The sequence below is a fragment of the Centropristis striata genome, chromosome 1 (assembly GCF_030273125.1).
Source record: "Centropristis striata isolate RG_2023a ecotype Rhode Island chromosome 1, C.striata_1.0, whole genome shotgun sequence".
NCBI lineage: Eukaryota > Metazoa > Chordata > Actinopteri > Perciformes > Serranidae > Centropristis > Centropristis striata.
Window position 1 is genome coordinate 2743106 of NC_081517.1, and position 21909 is coordinate 2765014.

At 35.3% G+C, this 21909-nt stretch overlaps 2 protein-coding genes and 1 long non-coding RNA gene across 4 annotated transcripts in view; 2 read left to right on the forward strand and 1 right to left on the reverse strand.

Annotated features, from left to right (window-relative positions):
* The window catches only part of LOC131988464 (uncharacterized), a 160508-nt gene that overhangs the window by 76315 nt on the left and 62284 nt on the right, over nt 1-21909 (reverse strand). The gene's annotated exons all lie outside the window — the stretch shown is intronic.
* as3mt (arsenite methyltransferase) lies at nt 698-15181 on the forward strand. Its single transcript, XM_059352211.1, has 11 exons — nt 698-803; nt 1122-1170; nt 3416-3543; nt 4444-4594; nt 5392-5528; nt 5611-5680; nt 6808-6889; nt 6971-7102; nt 9447-9586; nt 9674-9796; nt 14500-15181. The coding sequence occupies exons 1-11, from the start codon at nt 706-708 to the stop codon at nt 14605-14607; spliced, it is 1218 nt and encodes a 405-aa protein (XP_059208194.1). The 5' UTR covers nt 698-705; the 3' UTR covers nt 14608-15181.
* cnnm2b (cyclin and CBS domain divalent metal cation transport mediator 2b) overlaps nt 19030-21909 on the forward strand; it is an 86806-nt gene continuing 83926 nt past the window's right edge. For both annotated transcript variants that reach the window (XM_059351038.1, XM_059351097.1), the window contains exon 1: nt 19030-20665. In XM_059351038.1, the coding sequence (XP_059207021.1) occupies nt 19168-20665 (1498 nt within the window). In that variant the 5' untranslated portion in view covers nt 19030-19167. The remainder of the gene's footprint in view (nt 20666-21909) is intronic.

The window sequence follows — 21909 nt, forward strand, 5'->3', positions numbered from 1 at the left end:
CCCAGGAGGCCATATTGAAACCCTATTTTGCAGACTTTTCCAAGGGAAACAACTTTGCCATTTTGGGTCACAAAAAAAATCACTCAAAACATAATTTCCTGGCCATTATCCATCTGGAAAAATATATTTCTACTTATAGGTGAGTAAACCTTCATTTTTTATAGTTTCATACACTTTGACTGTTCAAGACATTCATTTTAATGCGTCGTTGGTTCAATGGTACAATGTTGCCTATAGGCAAAATTCAAACAAGAAACCGGTTAAAAAGTTCCTTTTATAATGTAGATTTAAAATGTTATGTATTGTACCCTGTTGAAGCTACTGAATCTTGTATCGTCTTGTTTACATCTTCTTGTTTATTAAATAAACGATGTTAAAATAATTTTAAAAACTTTCTTTTTCACTTGTGCACCTTTAAGACAAAAAAGCACTCAAAACATGTTTTTCTCAACAGGCATCATAATGCGTACCATAGAGGGTTAAAAAGAAAGCATGGTTTATATGAATTTATATAAATCAATTAAACACCATTTGAGCTTAAAAAAAATGATTTAGAAAAATTAAGAAAAATAATGTATCTGTTGCTGCAAATAAATAATTCACTTGGCCTTATCAGGACTACATGACAGATAAAAGCGGCTCCAGCTGTGGTTTCCGGTGCTGCAGACAGGCTGTGCTGTGGAGCAGGAAGTGAACTTTACTCTCATGTTTCTGTTCTGCAGAAAGCAACAACTGCTGCAGGCTCTCATCTACAAAACGAGGAATTTATCAACACTAGTTGGGACCATGGCTGAAAACAGCAGGTGAGAAGCTGTAAACACGCCTCGTGTCTCATTTAAAGTGTTTAAAGTGTTTCAGGTGATGTTAGGTAATCAGACTTCGACCCTCACATGTTACGTTGACACGAGACGCTAACAGCTATTTAATAGTAACGTTATATATATCAATTATGAATTAAATTATAACTGGTAGCTGTTAACTTCTGGAATAAATCCACTTTTAATTGTCTTTATCGTTGGCCAGCCGGCAGTGTGAGCTAGCAGTTAGCATGTAGCTAACAGTTACTGTAATAAATCAGTTTGAAGTTAACTTGTTTAATAACTGCTGTTTTTTTTTTTAAGCGCGTGTGCAAAAGGCTTCGTTGACAGCAGCATCCACGTGGACGTCAAGGTAATAAACATCACGTGCGCCACTTCTTTTTTATTATTATTTTTGTATTAAGGAATAAACAAAAAAAACCAGTGGATTACTTATTAGGAGCCACAATATGAAAACAAGACACTAAAACACAATTCTAGACAACAAAGACTTTAGAAAAACAAAGATATTTACAAATGAGACGGAATGTAAACACAAATAACATACATAGAATAATATAAGGGACGACAACAACAATGAAAACGACGATACCACAGTACAAAGCCACACCACAACCACTAACAACAATTAAATCCTGATTTTGAAACAATGCATGTAATAATAATAATAATATAATTTGATTGATTGATTGATTGATTGTCTTTATTTCGAACATGCAAGCAAGTAAAAAAAACAACAAAAAAACAAGTTTAAATATTAATAGATGAATAAATAAAAAACAAAACAAAAAAAGCAAAACAATTTTTTTTTTGAGAAAACAGACACTTTCTGCAAGCTCGAAAGAGAGTAGGAAGAAGTAAAAAAAACTTATCGAGTCCTACCCCTTAACAGGTCTCTATATCTATATACATATATATATATATATATATATATATATATATGAATAATCAATATAGTCACATACAAATATTATAAACAATTATATATATATATATTTACAATGTAATATAAATTGTTTATAGTATATATATATATATATATATATATATATATATATATATATACTATAAACAATTTATATTGTTATATAAATTGTTTATTGTTTATTATATTGTTTAATGTAATATAAATTGTTTATAGTATATATATATATATATATACTATAAACAATTTATATTACATTGTAAATACCTATACATGTATATTGTAAATTACTATATAAATATAAATATTGTAAACATAAATACAATTACCATGTGTATTACAAAACTACAGTCTACATATGTCCATGTACTTCCACACTTAACTTATTCCACAATTTAACTCCGTAAATGCTGATACAAAAGCTCTTTTTGGTTAATAATAATTTATAATAATATAACAGTCCCAGGTTAAATGTATCTGCTTTTTACTTTAAATACTTTAATTACATTTTCCTGATTATTCTTCCATACCTACACGTAAGTTCAATGTAGGACTTTTACTTGTAACAGAGTACTTTCAGGGTAATTAATAATAAAACTATCAATTTATAACGATGAACGACGGAACAATTCTTACCTATTTTTTGTTCAAACAATATCTCAATGTACACATAAGGAACCCAGAATGTGTCCATTGTATAATAGTTTAATTGTGCAATAAAAGCTTGTGTAAATAAAAAATAAAAAAGATAATTCTCACTGTATTGCACTTTCAAAATGAAATAAAAAGTACTTAGTCACAAAAATGAGAAATGTCAAAAATAACTGTTATTGTTGGTGAGTCTCATTGTTTCAATCAATGTATTCCAAATATACTTAAATGAGATTTTTAAATAAGCTAAAATAAAGGTTTTTGAATGCTTAAATATCATCTTTGCCGTTTTTTTAATGTGCCCCTCTGATTAAACACTGGCCCCTGTTTGGCCCCCACAGTAGAACTGGTCTAGAACCGCCACTGGGTAAAAGTACTATAGTTATATATATATATTTACTATAGTTAAGTAAAGAAGTACTTCCTCACCACTGCATGTTCTAACTCAGAGGTGTCAAACTCTGGCCCGCGGGCCAAATTTGGCCTGCAGTGTAATTTTATTTGGCCCGTGGTAATACCAAATTATTATATTATTATTGTACTATAAAAGCTGACCCGCCGGTATTATACGGCGCATTTACAGCTAATACTACAAATCCCACAATGCCCTGCTGTTGTTTTGGCGCGTCAATCAGGACAGGACCCAGAAACGCTCCTCGGTGACAGTCGTCATAGCAACCTCAAGCTAGAGCTGTCTCCCAGCTACCCCTTCCCAAAAATGGAGAAAAGAAAGGCAGAATTTATTAACCTGTTGAAAAAGTTTATTTTGATATTTAAATCAGAAGGATGCAAATAGAAAAGAGGCATACAATTTTTATTTAATAAATTAATGACATTGATGTGTTTTTTATTTGAAATTTGATTTTGCATGTCTGCACTATTTAGTTATATATTGTATGTTTATAAGCGTTGCTGGTTCCATATTTAATGTTAAAGCAAAACATGTTTGGTATATATTAAAAGGTTTATTTGTTCAATGTTGGCCCGCGATTTTATTCAAGCTGTTTTTCTGCTCCAACAGGATTATTACGGCAAAAAGCTGCAGAAAACCGGCGACTTGAAGACCAACGCCTGTGTGGCTCCGGCCCAGCCCGTCCCAGCCTTCATCCGCCAGGCGCTGAAGAAAGTTCACCATGACGTCACCGACAGGTCGCCGCTAGTAGCTGCTGTCTGTCACACTCTCAGCTGCTGCTTCAAGAACTGCTGCTGCTTTTAAGAACAAACTTAAGACTTATCTTTTTAACTTGGCTTTTACCTGAACCATTTTAGAGATTTTTCTGCTCATGCATCTTAGTGTTATTACATCCTCTCTTTTATTTATTTATTTGCTACTATTTATTAGTCTATCTCTCTCTATATATTTTTTATCATGCTCTAGTTATCTTAATTATTTATTTATTGTTTGATCTTTTTTATCTAGCTTTTTATTTTATTATATTTATTTTATTTTTATTTTATTAAATTGTATTATATTTATATATATATATATACTTTCCATTGACTTTTACTATTTTATTTTTTATTATTACATATATCTTTTTATCTTATTTTATTTTATCTTTACTTTATTGTTTTATCTTTTTTATCTAGCTTTTTATTTTATCATATTTATTTTATTTTTATTTTATTACATTTTATTATATATATATATATATACTTTCCATTGTCATTATTGACTTTTACTTTTTTATTCTTTTATTTTTTATTATTATATATATCTTTTTATTATTATCTATCTATTTATTATTAATTATTATTTTATTTTATCTTACTTTACTTTACTTTATTGTTTTATCTTTTTTATCTACCTTTTTATTTTATTATTTTTATTTTATTATATTTTATTATATATATATATATATATATGGGATGGGCGGAGGGTGTTTGTTTCTATGTTTTGTTATCTTTTTATTATCATTATTTATTTTCTCCTTTCTTTTTTATGTAAAGCGCTTTGTGTTGCATCTCGCTTGTATGAAAAGTGCTATATAAATAAAGTCTGATTGATTGATTGATTGATTGATTACAGTGGGTGTCCCTCTCCCTCAGGTACTATGGCTGTGGTCTGGTGGTGCCAGAGTCCCTGGAGGGCTGCAGGATCCTGGACCTGGGGAGTGGGAGCGGGAGGGACTGCTACATGCTGAGTGAGCTGGTGGGAGAGAAGGGCCACGTCACAGGGATCGACATGACCGAGGACCAGGTAACGTACACCGCACAGGACACAGGACACAGGACACAGCAGAATCTGGAGTGTTAATTCAACTCAGAGTGTTAAATTTAACACTTTTTCTGAGTTAAAATTACACTTTAAAACGCGTTAATATTGTAACTCTTTTATAGTGTTGAATATTTGACACCCTTGGTGTTGTTTTATGACACCACATAAGTGCACTTTTAACTCGAAATTGTGTTATTCCTTTTCACTTTGAGTGTTAATTTTTAACATACATTGTATGTTAAATTTTACTTTGAATTATTAAGGCTGTTATTATGATTTTCGAATTATCATTATTATCTTTATGTTATTTTTTTCTGATTTTCAAGTTGCCTATCAATTTAGGTATAAGTATGTCTTTGTAAGAGTATTGTGATAGAGTTTAAATGCTTTTGCAAGGATGTGATTTTGATTTTATTTATATTATTTTTTTTATTTTTATTTTTTAAAACCATTTCTTTCTTTTTATGTTTTGATGAAAAGACTTGACATGTTTACAAAAATTTTTACTTTGACACATTAAAGTGTATTTTTAACCCTAAAATCATGTTTCCGTTCACTAATGTGATAATTAACATTCATTGTTTTGTTTTACGATACATTAAAAGTGCATTCTGTCTTTAGCCAAACATACAAGTCACTAAATCTGAAAATCAATTCCAACTGAAGTGAATCTAACTCAGGTGTTAACATGTAACAACGCTGGCAGCTTTTTGATCACACAGCGAGAGACGCAATATTGCAAATTCAGCTTTAAAACATAACTGTGTGTTCTCTTCTAGCTTGACATTGCCAGGAAGTACGTGGACTACCACATGAAGGAGTTCGGCTACAAGAAGCCCAATGTCAGTTTTGTCCAGGGCTACATCGAGGCCCTGACACAAGCCGGTCTGGAAAAGAACTCATTTGATATCATCATGTAAGAACTTTTCCTTCTCTCTCTTTGTTTCTGAGGTGTAATTCTTGAGACATTTTGTTGAACTGTTGATTTTCTGCCGTAGCTCCAACTGCGTGGTGAATCTCTCTCCAGACAAGAAGCGAGTCCTGGCTGAAGCCCACAGCGTGCTCAAGGTACAAAGCTTTTCACTGGATCTTTGGTCTCACTTTCCAATCAAAACTCTTTTCATTTGATTAATTCTTCTTTTCGAACCGAAAGATAAACAACAACATAAACTACAACAACGTAGGCTAGATGCATATACGTATACATACCAAGGTTATAGTAGTTTTGGATTTTTCATTAGTTTTAGTTTTAATTTCGTTGTGAATTTTTGTTTTCAAATTCAGTTAGTTTTAGTTAGTTTTTAGAGTGAGTTTTCTAGTTTCAGTTTAGTTTTTATTTTTTGAAAATGCTTAGTTTTAGTTTAGTTTTTATTAGTTTTAGTGTTAGTTTTAGTTTTTTTGTAATGGGCTATATGTTGGGTGCCAGATTCAAAGAGGTCATAATAAATGTTTCCTTTATTTCCTTTGGTTTATCATCTCAGCCCCAATAAGGTTATTAACTCTTACAGTTCTGGGTGTTTTGAATTTTGGTTCTAGTGTAAACATCCCAGTCTCAGTAAACATATTCACCATGTGTTGCATGTTCAAATAAATACACTGAATTATGAATGAAAAAAGTTGACAAAAACGAAAACTAAGGACATTTTCACGATAATTTTAGTTAGTTTTAGTTAGTTTTGTAACCACAAAATACAGTTTCAGTTAGTTATCGTTTTTTTAAAACTCTAGTTTTTATTTTTATTTCAGTTAACGAAAATGTTTTTTCAATTCTAGTTTTCGTTATTTCATTAGTTACTAGACACCATTATACAGATGTACATAAACATATAAACATTTACACACACATACAGTATATATAGCCCTATACAAATACATGCATCTGCCCCGTCTAAGTAATACGATAGATATAAGAACCAGTTAGCTTAATATTCATTTCCTTATATCATTTTGGTCAGAAAAAAAGGGAGTAGGTTGAAGTAAAAAAATACTTATCTAGGCCTAAACCCTGGTACTCAACACTTCAAAATAAGAGAGTTTCTCTATAAATTAAGCTACTTAATGTCAAATAAATATATTATTTATTCATTTATTTTCTTATCAGTCAGCCATAGTATATCAAACAAATTAGATGTAACAATTTCTATGTAATTTGCATGAATATCCACTACATACACTGTGTAACTGTTGCTCTTTAGGACGGCGGTGAGCTCTACTTCAGTGACGTCTACAGCAGTGGAAGACTAACCGAGGAAATTAAAAATCATAAAGTCCTGTGGGGTGCGTCAAATTAATATCCTGCTCCCATAAAAGCTCACAGACACACGAGCCAGAGTTTCACTCTGTGATTTATTTTGGCAGGTGAGTGTATTGGCGGAGCGCTGTGGTGGAAGGATCTCCTGCAGCTGGCTGAAGAAGTGGGCTTCAGCCCTCCACGGCTGGTTACCGCCAACATCATCACTGTGGACAACAAGGAGCTGCAGGACGTTCTGGGTTTGATGCTGTTTTGTTCTTTCTTTGTCACTTATTCATTTATTTTTTTGTTTATAACATTAGTTGCTCGTCTCTACTATAAACCAGTAGTTCTCAACCTTAAAAATACTTTTATACTACTATAATATAATATAATATAATATATAATATAAATACTAAATTACTAAAAAAGACACAAAATTATTTAAAAAAGACACAAAATTACCAAAAAAAAGACACAAAATGGCCCAAGAAAAAAAAAACAGACACAAAATTACCAAAAAGACACAAAATGACCAAAAAAAGGAAACAAAATGTCCTAAAAAAGTCACAAAATGATCAAAAAAAGACACATAATGACCAAAAAAGACACAAAATGATAGAAGAAAACTAAAATACTTTAAAAAGAAACAAAATGACCAAAAAAGACACAGAATTACCAAAAAATGACACTCAATTACTAAAAAAAGATACAAAATTATTTAAAAAAGACACAAAATTATTTAAAAAAGACACAGAATTACCAAAAAAGACACAAAATGGGCCAAAAAAGAAACAAAAGACACAAAATTACCAAAAGAGGGAAACAAAATGTCCTAAAAAAGTCACAAATTGACCACAAAATTATCAAAAAAAGACACATAATGACCAAAAAAGGCACAAAATGACAAAAAAAAACACAAAATTACCAAAAAATGACACAAAATTACTTAAAAAGACACAAAATTATTTAAAAAGGACACAAAATTACCAAAAAAAGACACAGAATTACCAAAAAAGACACAAAATGGCCCAAAAAATGAAACAAAATGTCCAAAAAAAGACACAAATTGACCACAAAATTATCAAAAAAAGACACAGAATAACCAAAAGACACAAAATGACTAAAAATCACTTTTTTAAATCACGTTAGCTGTATTCAGCTCCAACATTTTAATTATTTTTGTTGATTTGTGGAAAAGTTTTGTACATCAACATTAGATGCAAAAAAATATGTGGTTTTAATAACATTTCTATTCTTTTTATATAGATTTTATATTGTTTTTTCCAGTGTGGAAGTGCTTAAATCATGCTAGTCATGCTGATATCGTTCTTTTTTTTAATTACAGTTATCTTGATTTAGATAGATAAAAACTAGTGTTTGTTTAATGTGTCATGCTCTGCTCTGGTTAATGTTTAATGCACATTAAACTGTTGTCACTAGCTTCTAATTGTCAAGTCAAACTTTATTTATAAAGCACATTTAAAACAACCGGGGTTGACCAAAGTGCTGTACAGATATCACAGTTGCAGGAAATCCGGTAAAAACGAAAATACTAAAATACATAAACACAGTGCAACAATAGAATAAAATAAATAAAAAATGTAAATACAATTTTGTTTTTTGCAAGATGTCCACTTAAACTTGATTAAATGCCAGGGAGAAAAATTGTGTTTTTAAGGAGGATTTAAAAACCTCAAAATTGTGTTTGTGCAATTTAAGGATCCCTTTTTAAATGTCCAATAAATACACTACTGGTCAAAAGTTTTAGAACACACCAACTTTTCCAGAATTTAATTGAAAATGATGCAGTTTAATGTCTCAGTGTACTCTGAAATTAATGCACATTTGCAACATTTAAAATTCTTTATTGAGCATGATAGTGTTTTGAAAGTAAAAAAAAAGATTCAAAATCACATTTTATGTTGGACTAAAGGACTAAAAAAAGACACAAAATGACCAAAAAAAGACACAAAAGGACAAAAAAAGACACCAAAAGACACAAAATGACTAAAAAAAAAGACACAAAATGACCAAAAAAAGACACAAAATGACCCAAAAAAGACACCAAAAGACACAAAATGACTAAAAAAAGACACAAAATGACCAAAAAAAGACACAACATGACAAAAAAAGACACCAAAAGACACAAAATGACCAAAAAAAGACACCAAAAGACACAGAATGACTAAAAAAAGACACAAAATGACAAAAAAGACACAAAATGACTAAAAAAAGACACAAAATGACCAAAAAAAGACACAAAATGACTTACAAAGACATGAAAAGAATTCAAAAATGGACAAAATAGCCCAAGACTCCATAGAGTTAAGTTGTTAACCCATTTCTTGTTCCCTGAAAAAGGCCTACTTGTATAATTCTGAAATGTACATTATTTTCCAGTTTTGGGTAAGCTTACCTTTTTTTATTTACCTCTGGCAGTTCACCACTTACCTTTGGACCCTTTCAAGCTGTTCATTTGACTTGAACTGCTTGAATTTCAATAAAAAACTGGAAAAATTGGGGTGTTCTAAAACTTTTGACCGGTAGTGTATTTTGAGATAGATTTATTGATTCTCTCTTACCTTTTTTTTGACAATACAGGTGACTTCAAGTTTGCCTCTGCCACTTACCGCCTGTTTAAGGTCCCTAAAGGCAACACCAAGTCCTGTCAGGTCATATATAACGGCGGCATCACAGGAGTAGAGGAACGATTCCAGTTTGACTCCCAGTACACATTCAAGGTCTGAAGATCTCACAGTAGAAACAGCTCAGTGTCTTCAGCTTGTGGGCTTTATGCAAATAATGTGACATGTGGGTTTAAATCACAGGTGGATGAAGTGGTGGAGGTTGATGGAGAGGTGGCCTCCATCCTGACCCATTCCAGGTTTAAGGAGGACTTCACCTGCCAGCCAGCAGGAGGCGCCAGCGAGTCCTGTGGAGTCAAACCTAAGGTCAGTGTCACAACCATAGACTGTATATGAATAATGGAGGTAGTCACCGTGACGTCACCTAAACCCAAACTAATGCAAACATAATGACCAAAAAAGACACAAAATGACAAAAAAAACCCACAAAATTACCAAAAAATGACACTAAATTACTAAAAAAAGACACAAAATTACTTAAAAAAGACACACAATTAACAAAAAAAGACATAGAATTACCAAAAAAGGAAACAAAATTATCAAAAAAAAGACACAAATTGACCACAAAATTATCAAAAAAAGACACATAATAACCTAAAAGACACAAAATGACTAAAAAAACCCACAAAATGACCAAAAAAAGACATTAAATGACCAAAAAAGACAGAGCTGACTTCCAAAATGATTTGGTGTCATTTTATTCTGCTATTGAGGGATTTCTCTCTTAATTAATGCACATTTGCAACATTTAAAATTCTTTATTGAGCATGATAGTGTTTTGAAAGTAAAAAAAAGATTCAAAATCACATTTTATGTTGGACTAAAGGATTAAAAAAAGACACAAAATGACCAAAAAAAGACACCAAAAGACACAAAATGACTAAAAAAAGACACAAAATGACCAAAAAAAGACACAAAATGACAAAAAAAAGACACCGAAAGACACAAAATGACCAAAAAAAGACATCAAAAGACACAAAATGTCCAAAAAAAGACACAAATTGACCACAAAATTATCAAAAAAAGACACATAATAACCTAAAAGACACAAAATGACTAAAAAACCCCACAAAATGACCAAAAAAAGACATTAAATGACCAAAAAAGACAGAGCTGACTCCCAAAATGATTTGGCGACCCCCAGAAATCATCTCGCGACCCCAATTGGGGTCCCGACCCCAAGGTTGAAAATGGCTGCTATAAACCATAGCTTGGGGTGGACACAGTCTTGATCATTCATTTTGAAACTAAGTTAATGTTTCGGCAAACTCTTATTTTGAAAAATTGCATAAAAGCCTCACTACATTCACAATTATTTTTTTTAAATCACATTAGCTGTATTCAGCTCCAACATTTCAATTATTTTTGTTGATTTGTGGAAAAGTTTTATAACTATATGAATAATGGACGTAGTCACCGTGACGTCACCCGTTGGTTTGTGGCCCGTTGGAAGCCTCGAGTTCAGCGTTACGCTCGTCGCCATCTTGCGTCGCCATCTTGTTTCCGATACAGGAAGCAGACCATATTTGGACTGTGGAGGAGGAGAGGGATCTGATCACTGACTACAGCCTCTCTACACCTCAACCTGACTGAGAGAAGCTGCTGCTAATTCATGTTAGCATTAACTGGGATGTTAGTTTTGGCTAGCAAAAAAAACAAAAACAAAATGTTTGTTACTGACCTCAGAAAACTGAGCAGCGACTCCTTGGAGTGTCTGTTAGTCCAACCAAACACTGAACAAGACATTTTTACTGAACAAAACGTTCAAATAAACTGTCATTAAGTGAAAATACAGTGAAAGGGTCAAAGTTATGAGACCAAATCGGTAAACGTCCTCTTTTCTATCTATATAACGTTATATATAACTTTATTGACACGTTGCCGTGGATACGCATTGCTCTGCTTCTCTCCTGGTGACGGCTCGCCTTGTTAGTGACCTGTCAATCAAAGGTAGCCCCGCCCCAAATCATACGATTCTTTATCTTCTATTTTCTTCTAAATGGGGCCATTATTTACACTATTGACATCAAATTGACTTGAAGAAGATTTTTTAACTAGTGGTTGAGACCATAGTGTTGTCCTGAAAACATTTTCTGAGGTAATAAATGAAGTCAGAAGTTTTCAAAATTAGCATTGAAATGAATGGGCAGATTTTTGGAATTTTCGGTGGATTGCAGGCTTTATGCACTTCCTGGTTGACCTCCATGCTCAGACACGGAGATTGCCGCCTGCATTATATATAACTTTATTGACACGTTGCCGTGGATACGCATTGTTCTGCTTCTCTCCTGGTGACGGCTCTCCTTGTTAGTGACCTGTCAATCAAAGGTAGCCCCGCCCCCAAATCACACAAATCTTTATTTTCTATTTTCTTCTAAATGGGGCCATTATTAGAACTATTGACATCAAATTGTCTTGAAGATGATTTTTTACTAGTGATTGAGACCATAGTGTTGTCCTGAAAAAAATTTCTGAGGTAATAAATCAAGTCAGAAGTTTTCAAATTTTGCCCTGAAATGAATGGGCAGATTTTTTTTGCAGCCAAACTTAGCGCCCCCTGCTGGAATTTTCAGTAGATTGCAGGCTTAAGGCACTTCCTGGTTGGCCTCCATGCTCAGACACGGAGATTGCCGCCTGCATTATATATAACTTTATTGACACGTTGCCGTGGATACGCATTGTTCTGCTTCTCTCCTGATGACGGCTCGCCTTGTTAGTGACCTGTCAATCAAAGGTAGCCCCGCCCCAAATCATATGATTCTTTATCTTCTATTTTCTTCTAAATGGGGCCATTATTACAACTATTGACATCAAATTGTCTTGAAGATGATTTTTTTTACTAGTGATTGAGGTAATAAATCAAGTCAGAAGTTTTCAAATTTTGCACTGAAATGAATGGGCGGATTTCTTTTGCAGCCAAACTTAGCGCCCCCTGCTGGAATTTTCAGTGGATTGCAGGCTTAAGTCACTTCCTGGTTGGCCTCCATGCTCAGACACGGAGATTGCCGCCTGGTCATAACTAAATTCCTGTATTTTGAAAAATGTCTTTTTTCTTCCAGCACTAGAGGTCAGTGTGTTTGTCGTATCAGTTTCAAGTATGTGACACACCCAGAGAGCCCCGGTGTTTTAGCTGTGCACACAGTCACACATGCATGTGTGCACCATGCTGCAAGTTCTTACACACACACACACACTCACTCACATACCCACTCAAACATACATACGCACACATCCACACGCACAAGGTCAAGCAGCTGTCTTGGAGTCATAACCAGACTGTGGAGTCCTGCCGGGGAACCTTGAACAGGAAGGAATGTTCTCTTCTCAGCTAGAGGAATGCCATCTTATCGGCTCTCATGGTCGTTCTGTGCACACACACACACATCTACAAACACCGCTATATGTTTTTTCAATGACTACCCTAATCCTTTAATCACTCGTGTGATTTTATTCTGCTATTGAGGGATTTCTTTCTTGCTGTTGTGGAGCAAAGATTAAAAATCAGGGTGATTTATCTTAACTTGTCCATTATCAAAAAAAGACACATAATGACCAAAAAAGACACAAAAGGACTAAAAAACCCCCCAAAATTACCAAAAAATGACATTAAATTACTAAAAAAGACACAAAATTACCAAAAAAAGACACAAAAATGACCCAAAAAAGGAAACAAAATGTCCAAAAAAAGACACAAATTGACCACAAAATTATCAAAAAAAGACACATAATAACCAAAAAGACACAAAATGACTAAAAACCCCACAAAATGACCAAAAAAAGACATTAAATGACCAAAGAAGACAGAGCTGACTTCCAAAATGATTTGGTGTCATTGTATTCTGCTATTGAGGGATTTCTTTTTTGCAGTTGTGGAGCAAAGATTAAAAATCAGGGTGATTTATCTAAACTTATCCATTATCAAAAAAAGACACATAATGACCAAAAAAGACACAAAATGGCTAAAAAAACCCACAAAATTACCAAAAAAAGACACAGAATTACCAAAAAAGACACAAGAATGACCCAAAAAAGGAAACAAAATGTCCAAAAAAAGACACATAATAACCAAAAAGACACAAAATGACTAAAAAACCCCACAAAATTACCAAAAAAAGACACATAATGACCAAAAAAGACACAAAATGACTAAAAACCCCCACAAAATTACCAAAAAAAGACATTAAATGACCAAAGAAGACAGCGCTGACTTCCAAAATGATTTGGTGTCATTTTATTCTGCTATTGAGGGATTTCTTTTTTGCTGTTGTGGAGCAAAGATTAAAAATCAGGGTGATTTATCTAAACTTGTACCTTTGGACAGGTCCGAGATGCTTGTCTCTAATCAACATGGCTAGTTGGAGATAATAGTAATAAAAAGCCTTTGGTCTTGTTGTTGAAAGCACAGCTACTGTGAAATGCTGATTTAATGAACAACCAGTGTCAGACACCAGGTGTAAACATGCATTTAAAAGCTCGGTAGGCAGCAACTTTTTATTCTGCTGTTATATCAAATGTTCAATCACTGTTAAATGCTAGAAAATCAGAAAAAGTGAGAATTTACCTTTCAAACGTTCTCTTTATTGAGCATGATAGTGTTTTGAAAGTAAAAATAAGATTCAAAATCACATTTTATGTTGGACTAAAAAAAGACACAAAATGACAAAAAAAACACCAAAAGACACAAAATGAACAAAAAGACACAAAATGACTAAAAAAAGACACAAAATGACCAAAAGACACAAAATGACAAAAAAGACACAAAATGACAAAAAAAAGACACCAAAAGACACTAAATGACTAAAAAAAGACGCAAAATGACCAAAAAAAGACACAAAATGACAAAAAAAGACACCAAAAGACACAAAATGACTAAAAAAAGACACAAAATGACCAAAAAAAGACACAAACTTTTCTACTTTTCTTACAGCTGTCTTGGATTAAATAAATAATGTTTAAAACTGTAATAATAAACTCCTACTGACTTCTTCATTGTTGAACTTTTGATACAGGAAGGAGTTGTGGATCCTTTTGAGCTGGCTGCTCAGCTGCAGAAACACAGTGCAGCTCCGGCCACTGGGGGGTGCTGCAGCACAAAGTCTGCTTCCTGCTGCAAGTGATGGTTGGAAGAGCTGCAGGACCAGCATCATACTGTGTATGCATAGTACAGTAGTTTAAATGTACTGACTTAATCAAGCCTTATGCATCATTATTATGTGTCTTATTAACATTCAAAATGAGATTTCAGTAACTGAGATGAATTACTTACACATAAATATGTGATTTATATGTGTTCTTTGCATATTTCCCTGTATATCAACTCAGTTTGATTCATTTAATTTATTTGAATAATTATGTTGCATTGATACATTTTGTCTTTGTATCAAGGCAATATCCAAATACCCACAATTATACAATTTGTACATGATCAGGAACAGTATTAGTACCTTCTTATGAGGATTTTAACCCCATTTGTCTACAATCGCAGACATTTAAATTTCTTACATTCATCAGGATGTTTACACTTTAAAAAATGAACCTACTTCTGTAGTAAAACCTCTAATTTAACTGATTTGATTGCATATGGAAAGTTTTTGCATTATTGTATGCTTCGCAAAAGGGTTTAAACTGATTTTTAGCATTATTTTGTTAATTATTTTATGTGATTTCTGTCACAGGATAATAAATCTTGTCAATCAATTGAATGTCAAATGTTCATTTTTTGCACACATTTGGTGGCTTGGTCTTTTTTTTGCTAAGTCTAACAAAAAAAGCTCTAAAAATGATTTAGAGCTGCAGCAATTAGTCATTGTCAGTGACTGAACAGAAAATAATCAACAACTAATTTGTCGATCAATTAATCAAAGTAATTTTTCATGCAAAAATCGTCGGATTGCTTTTCTAATTCTCTTTTAAATGTGGAGAAAATTTGCTTTTCTCTGTTTTTGGATTGACAAAAGACATGTAAAGACATCACTTTGGGATTTGAGAAAGTAGGATGAATATTTTTCACTATTTTCTGACATTTTAGAGACCCAACGATCAAAAAATGATTGTCAGATTATTGATAATGACAATTAGAATTTGCCTATTACCTCTAAAACTCTATACTGTATGCAATGGTTATCAATCAAGAATACAGATCTGAAATATTTTTGTTACTCTCTTCAAGCCTCTTACAACCCTTCAAAATAAAAATAATCAGAGAAAGAAAAATGATTCCTTGTCCTAAACCGCCTATAACACAACATAAGCTGTGATGGAAAGTTTCAAGTAGATACTGCTTCATTTTTTCCAGGGGCCACTTCTCAAAAACTTTGGGAATCACTAGTGTGGTTTTGCATCGCCGTCAGGAGGTTTGTTGTTTGTTTAAAAAAAAAAAAAAAAAAAGTAATGCAATTTAATGGAGCTATTAAACATGAAGTGCTTCAGAAATTACCATATAGTAGAATAAATACCTCTGACAGCCCCAATATAGGTGTAACATTATAGAGTAGTATTTATTTACGTCTTATTTTATTGCATGATATTGTGTAGGTGACCATGTTACTGTGCCCATTTTTATTGATGTGCAATAAACAGTACAACAACATGCATTTGAGCATGAAATCTTAAAAGTGCAGTGTAAAAATGCACAAAATTACTTCTTGCAATTAATGTTGGTCTGCTGTTCTTGCACTGAAAAAAAGAAATCACAGTAAGTGGTTATTTTTTATTTGCTTCAAACCTTTTGTATTCCTATTTATACTGTTATACATGCATTTGAGCATGAAATATGTTAAGTTACTGCACTGTAAACATATTTAAAATTGCAGTTTCATCATATCTGGTTAAGTGCACGCTCCTATTTGTGGCCCTGTGGTAGTGGACATGAAAAATTGTGGCCCCCTGCAGCATTTAAGTTGCCCATCCCTGATGTACATGTCGTCTCACTGTTAAAATAATTGTTAACATCAATTAACATCATCACTTCTTTGACAATTTGCCACATTCATAGGCATCAGATAAGAACCCAGCAAAGAAGAGCTAGAGGGAGATTGTTTAGTTATCAGTTTAGTTTATCAGTGTTTTATTGTTGACACTAATATTGGTAACACTTTATTTTGAAGGTGTCTACATAAGAGTGACATGAGCGTGTCATAAACATGACATGGGATGTGTCATGAACATTAATGACACTTTGAAGTAACATTAATGCTCATGATACTTGTCATGTCATGTTTATGACAGGCTTGTGTCACTCTTATGTAGACACCTTCAAAATAAAGCGTTACCATATCTTGCTTAAGTCACAAAGGCATGTTCAAAAAAATTGCCTAAGTTATTTATTTCTCTTAAGTTACATAATTTACACACAGTGTTATTACTATGCCAATAGCCATCCTTTGTTACATCCTTTTTGAGTGAAATGATCAATAAATGTCATATGTTTCACTTTTGGTGAAGTTTTTTGTGTTTCCTGCAAAACTTGAAAAAATGAGTTAGGCGATTATTTTAACAGGGTGACGATATGTATGTGGGTATGTTTTAAGATGTAGTTTTTCTATGCACTTTGGTCTTTTATCCAAATTGCATTTCAGATCGCTGAAAAATAAACATTTTGTAAAATTTTATCCAAGGTCAGGGTGTTCAGAAACCCCATTTTCAGAGTTTTTGGCTTGATGTGATTGTGCGTCAAATATGAGGTGGCATTTTGTGCAATGGTGTAGAAAACAGTGCTAGTTCTAACCTTACTTTCTTTTTATATGTTTACACATAAATGTACAGTTACAAAGTCTATGTCAGGGTCAATAATCAGAATCAGAAATGCTTTATTGATCCCCAGGGGGGGATTTGCTTTGTTATAGTTGCTGCTGTTTAAGAAACAGAACAGGATAGATATACTTTATTTATCCCAAGCTGGGAAATTACAGTGTAGCAGCAGCATTACACACAGAGACAATAACAACACAATAAAGTAAAAAGAACAACCTAGGCATACTTCAAGCAATAAAATATAAAAATACAATAAAATATAAAGTGTCTAAAGAAGGAGTAGAATAGAATTCCAGTGCAGAATAAATATGAATATACAGTATAAACATTTTGGTGCTATGAAACAAATAAGGTGCAATGAACAGTGTGCATAAAAAACACATAAAGTGCATAGACAGTATGTAATGAACCAGACTATTTGTTATTGTACAATGTGATGGCATATAAATGAAGTTGCAAGGTGAGGTTGGTGAAGTTTTTTGTGTTTCCTGCAAAACTTGAAAAAAAAGAGTAAGGCTATTATTCTAACAGGGTGACGGTGTTGTATGTCTCCTGTACTTAGATATATGTTTAAAAAAGTCACGAGTAGAGTCCTGTCTGTCTCTTAACATGAGGTGCACTTGTTTTGGAATTTGATTGGCCAAAGTAATTTTTCATGCAAAAAATGTCGGATTGCTTTTCTAAATCTCTTTTAAATGTGGAGAAAATTTGCTTTTCTCTGTTTTTGGATTGACAAAAGAAGACATGTGAAGACATCACTTTGGGATTTGAGAAAGTAGGATGAATATTTTTCACTATTTTCTGACATTTTAGAGACCCAACGATCAAAAAAAATGATTGTCAGATTATTGATGATGACAATTAGTATTTGCCTATTTGTAATAGGACTTCAGTAGTCACCTCTAAAACTCTAAACTGTATGCAATGGTTATCAATCTACGACTAATGATGATGAAGAATACAGATCTGAAATATTTTTACACACAGTGTTATTACTATGCCAATAGCCTTCCTTTGTTACATCCTTTTTGAGTGAAATGATCAATAGTAGTGTCAAGTAGTTTTTTTTTGTTTTTTTTTGTTTTTTTTTTGTTTTTTCTTTCTTTCTTTCTTTTTCTCTGTTATTTCTTTCTTTTCTCCTTTATTGTTGTATAGATTTATGATGATTTTAAACTCAAGCTATATTTATACAGGGTTTATTTTATTTTATATATTTTTTTTTTTTTCTCAGGGTAAATGTATATTGTAATTGTTTGTAATTTTATTCTATTTTGTAGATGGTGTAATTGTATATTGGATTTTTTTAGTATTGTGATTTTGTATGTAGTTGTAAAAGCCCAACTAGGGACGGGAGTTGAAAATTAGCTGAAGCTATATCTCTGTATGCAGCACATCAGATGCATGTCCTGTATCTATGCTAACTGCATTGTCCCTATCAAATAAAATAAATTCAAATTCAAATTCAAATAAATGCCATATGTTTCACTTTTGGTGAAGTTTTTTTAGTAATTCCTGCAAAACTTGAAAAAAAAAAAAAGAGTTAGGAGATTATTCTAACAGGGTGACTGTATTGTATGTCTCCTGTACTTAGATATATGTTTAAAAAAGTCACGAGTAGAGTCCTGTCTGTCTCTTAACATGAGGTGCACTTGTTTTGGAATTTGATTGGCCGAGGAGGCTGCGGACGCCCCGCCTCCCGCCCAACGGCGCCTCCTGATTGGCCGCTGCCGTCGCCTGTCTCGGGGACATCAGGGGAGGCACGAGTTGGCCCATAAGCCTGCGCTTGCGAGTCATCAGTGTCGGACACGTAGTGGGAACGAGCAGGTCCCGATGCACAAGTCACGGAGACCCTCGGCGGAGATGAAGGCGGACTCCGACTGGCTCTGATTTTTAAAAGCCCTTTTCATTCAGCAGGTTGGTTGCCAATGGTTATCAATATGGCAGAGCCGTCATCCCGAGCGCCCACCGCTGCAAAAATGGCGTCACTTAACCGGGTCCGAGCTTTGGCGATGATTTTCTTAACTGTCACTGGCTGTTGTGTCACCCCGACAAGTGGCAAGGACGGGTCCGAGGAGACCGTCATCATAGGGCTCCGACTGGAGGACACGGACGACATTTCCTTCATGGATAAGGGCTACCTGCGCGTAAGCGAGCGCTCTCGGGTGAAATTAAGGGTCTACGGGCAGAACATCAACAACGAGACGTGGTCCAAAATTTCTTTCACGGAACATGAGCGGAGCAGGACGGTGGGGAGCCTTGACAGCTCCTCGGGGGACAACCAGAGCCAGGAGGACTCGTCCGGCTTGCATCCCTGCGGTATTAGGACTTCGGATATAATTATATTACCCAACATCATCCTGAACAGAAAGACGTCCGGAATAGTTGAGATCGAGGTCAAACCTCTGCGGAAGACGGAGAGGAGTAAGTCCTATTACCTTTGCATCGCCACCGCGACCCCGGCCGCGGCCGGCATGCACGACCCGTGGACGGAGAACACCTGGATCTACCACGATGGAGATGACACCAAAGTGATAGTGGTGGAGGAGAAAAAGTTTCTGCTGCCTTTCTGGCTGCAGGTCATCTTCATCTCCATGTTGCTGTGCCTGTCGGGTATGTTCAGCGGCTTGAACCTGGGGCTCATGGCTCTGGACCCCATGGAGCTGCAGATTGTGCAGAACTGCGGCACGGAGAAGGAGAAGAATTACGCCAAAAAGATCGAGCCGGTGAGGAGCCAAGGGAACTACCTGCTCTGCTCGCTCCTGCTGGGGAACGTGCTGGTGAACACCACGCTGACCATCCTGCTGGATGATATCGCCGGTTCCGGGTTGATCGCGGTGGTCATGTCCACCATAGGAATAGTGATTTTTGGAGAGATCGTGCCCCAGGCCATCTGCTCCAGACACGGCCTGGCTGTCGGGGCCAACACCATCTTCCTCACCAAGTTCTTCATGCTGCTCACCTTCCCTGCCTCCTACCCGGTGAGCAAACTCCTCGACTACCTCCTGGGACAGGAGATAGGAACCGTGTACAACCGGGAGAAGCTGCTGGAGATGCTGCGCGTCACGGACCCCTACAACGACCTGGTGAAGGAGGAGCTGAACATCATCCAGGGCGCGCTGGAGCTCCGGACTAAGACCGTGGAGGACGTGATGACGCCGCTGAGGGATTGCTTCATGATCCCCGGGGATGGCACCCTCGACTTCAACACCATGTCTGAGATTATGAAGAGCGGCTACACGCGCATCCCGGTCTTCGAGGGCGAGAGGTCCAACATAGTGGATCTGCTCTTTGTCAAGGACCTGGCCTTTGTGGACCCGGATGATTGCACCCCTCTCAAAACCATCACAAAGTTTTACAGCCACCCGTTACATTTTGTGTTCAATGACACCAAGCTGGATGCAATGCTGGAGGAGTTTAAAAAAGGTGAGGCAACTGCACAAAGTGCACATATATTCTTATTTATTATACATGTGTTATTTAAGTTAAGGTGTCACAGAGCTTTCTCATTTTCAGTTTAATCTCTTTTGACTTCGAGGTCAAAGGTCATTGCACAAGCTGGTTGACCTCCCACCTGTCCACCCTCCCCTTCCCTTTGATGAGGGAGGTGAACAGGTAGATTAATACTAAACGCTACATGCACTGCTCTGCTCTCTTGGTCCATCAAAAGGTCAAGTTGTGTGAGTCAAAGTTTAAAACCTGATCTTCAGGAAAAGAAGGAGGTGTGTGTGTGTGTGCGTGTGTGTGTGTGGGGGGGGGGTGTCCTCTTTAAGATTTCACAAGAAACTCCAGGTAGTGAAGAGAAAAAAAAAGTGTTGTTTTGGCATTTCTCGCCTCACAAAAGCACTGAAGCATCAGCAGTGAGGTGCACTTGCCTCACTGGTCACTTCCTGTAAAGTGGAGGAGGAGGAGGAGGAGGAGGAGGAGGAGGAGGTGTTCTTATCTTCCTCCATCGCTTCCATTCAGTGTTAATGTTCACACAGTTTCTCTCCTCTTGCTCTCCTCCTCTTCCCTTACCTTGCCTTCTTCTCATTCAGTCTTTTTTACTCTTTCCTCCCTCTCTCTGACTGGTGAATGCATTAGGACATGTGGGAATGGTGCAACGGCAGTGCTAAGGTTATCAGGTGGGGGCATCTTGTTTGAGAACCTGCTTAAATCCCTCTCTTACCTCTCTTGTGCTTGTTGCCTCTGAATGATGGTGGCGATAACTCCTTTTGTCCAGCCCTGGAATGCAGTCGTGTGGATAATGAATAACAGCCTCTAACACCCTCCAGCCCCCCCCCCCCCCACCCAAACCCCCCTCCCTCCCCCCCATGTGTTGTGGGTGTATGCGCATGGCGTTTAAGAAAGATGTTTACCTCACCCACACTTTACCTGATGTTCTGCATAGCCATCCCCCCCTCTCTGTTGTTGCCTCTGTCAGGCGGCTTGTAAAAAATATTAGATTTTTCATTTAAAATGAATGGAGAAATACCATAACGTCACAAGGACATAACTACCCTAAAAATAATAGCAGACCAAAGGACCTAAAATGACCAAAAGAGTCACAAAACGACCAAAAAAAGAGACAGAAAACGACCAAAAGAGACACAAAACCATCAAAAAAGACACAAAATGACCAAAAGAGACACAAAACCATCAAAAAAGACACAAAATGAGCAAAAGAGACA

Bases quoted from the DNA above. Each gene is read 5' to 3' on its own strand.
- as3mt (XM_059352211.1), top strand. From the start codon at position 706: ATGTTTCTGTTCTGCAGAAAGCAACAACTGCTGCAGGCTCTCATCTAC. The intron at 4,595-5,391 runs GTAACGTACACC...GTTCTCTTCTAG, and splicing joins TCGACATGACCGAGGACCAG to CTTGACATTGCCAGGAAGTA. The intron at 7,103-9,446 runs GTTTGATGCTGT...TTGACAATACAG, and splicing joins GGAGCTGCAGGACGTTCTGG to GTGACTTCAAGTTTGCCTCT.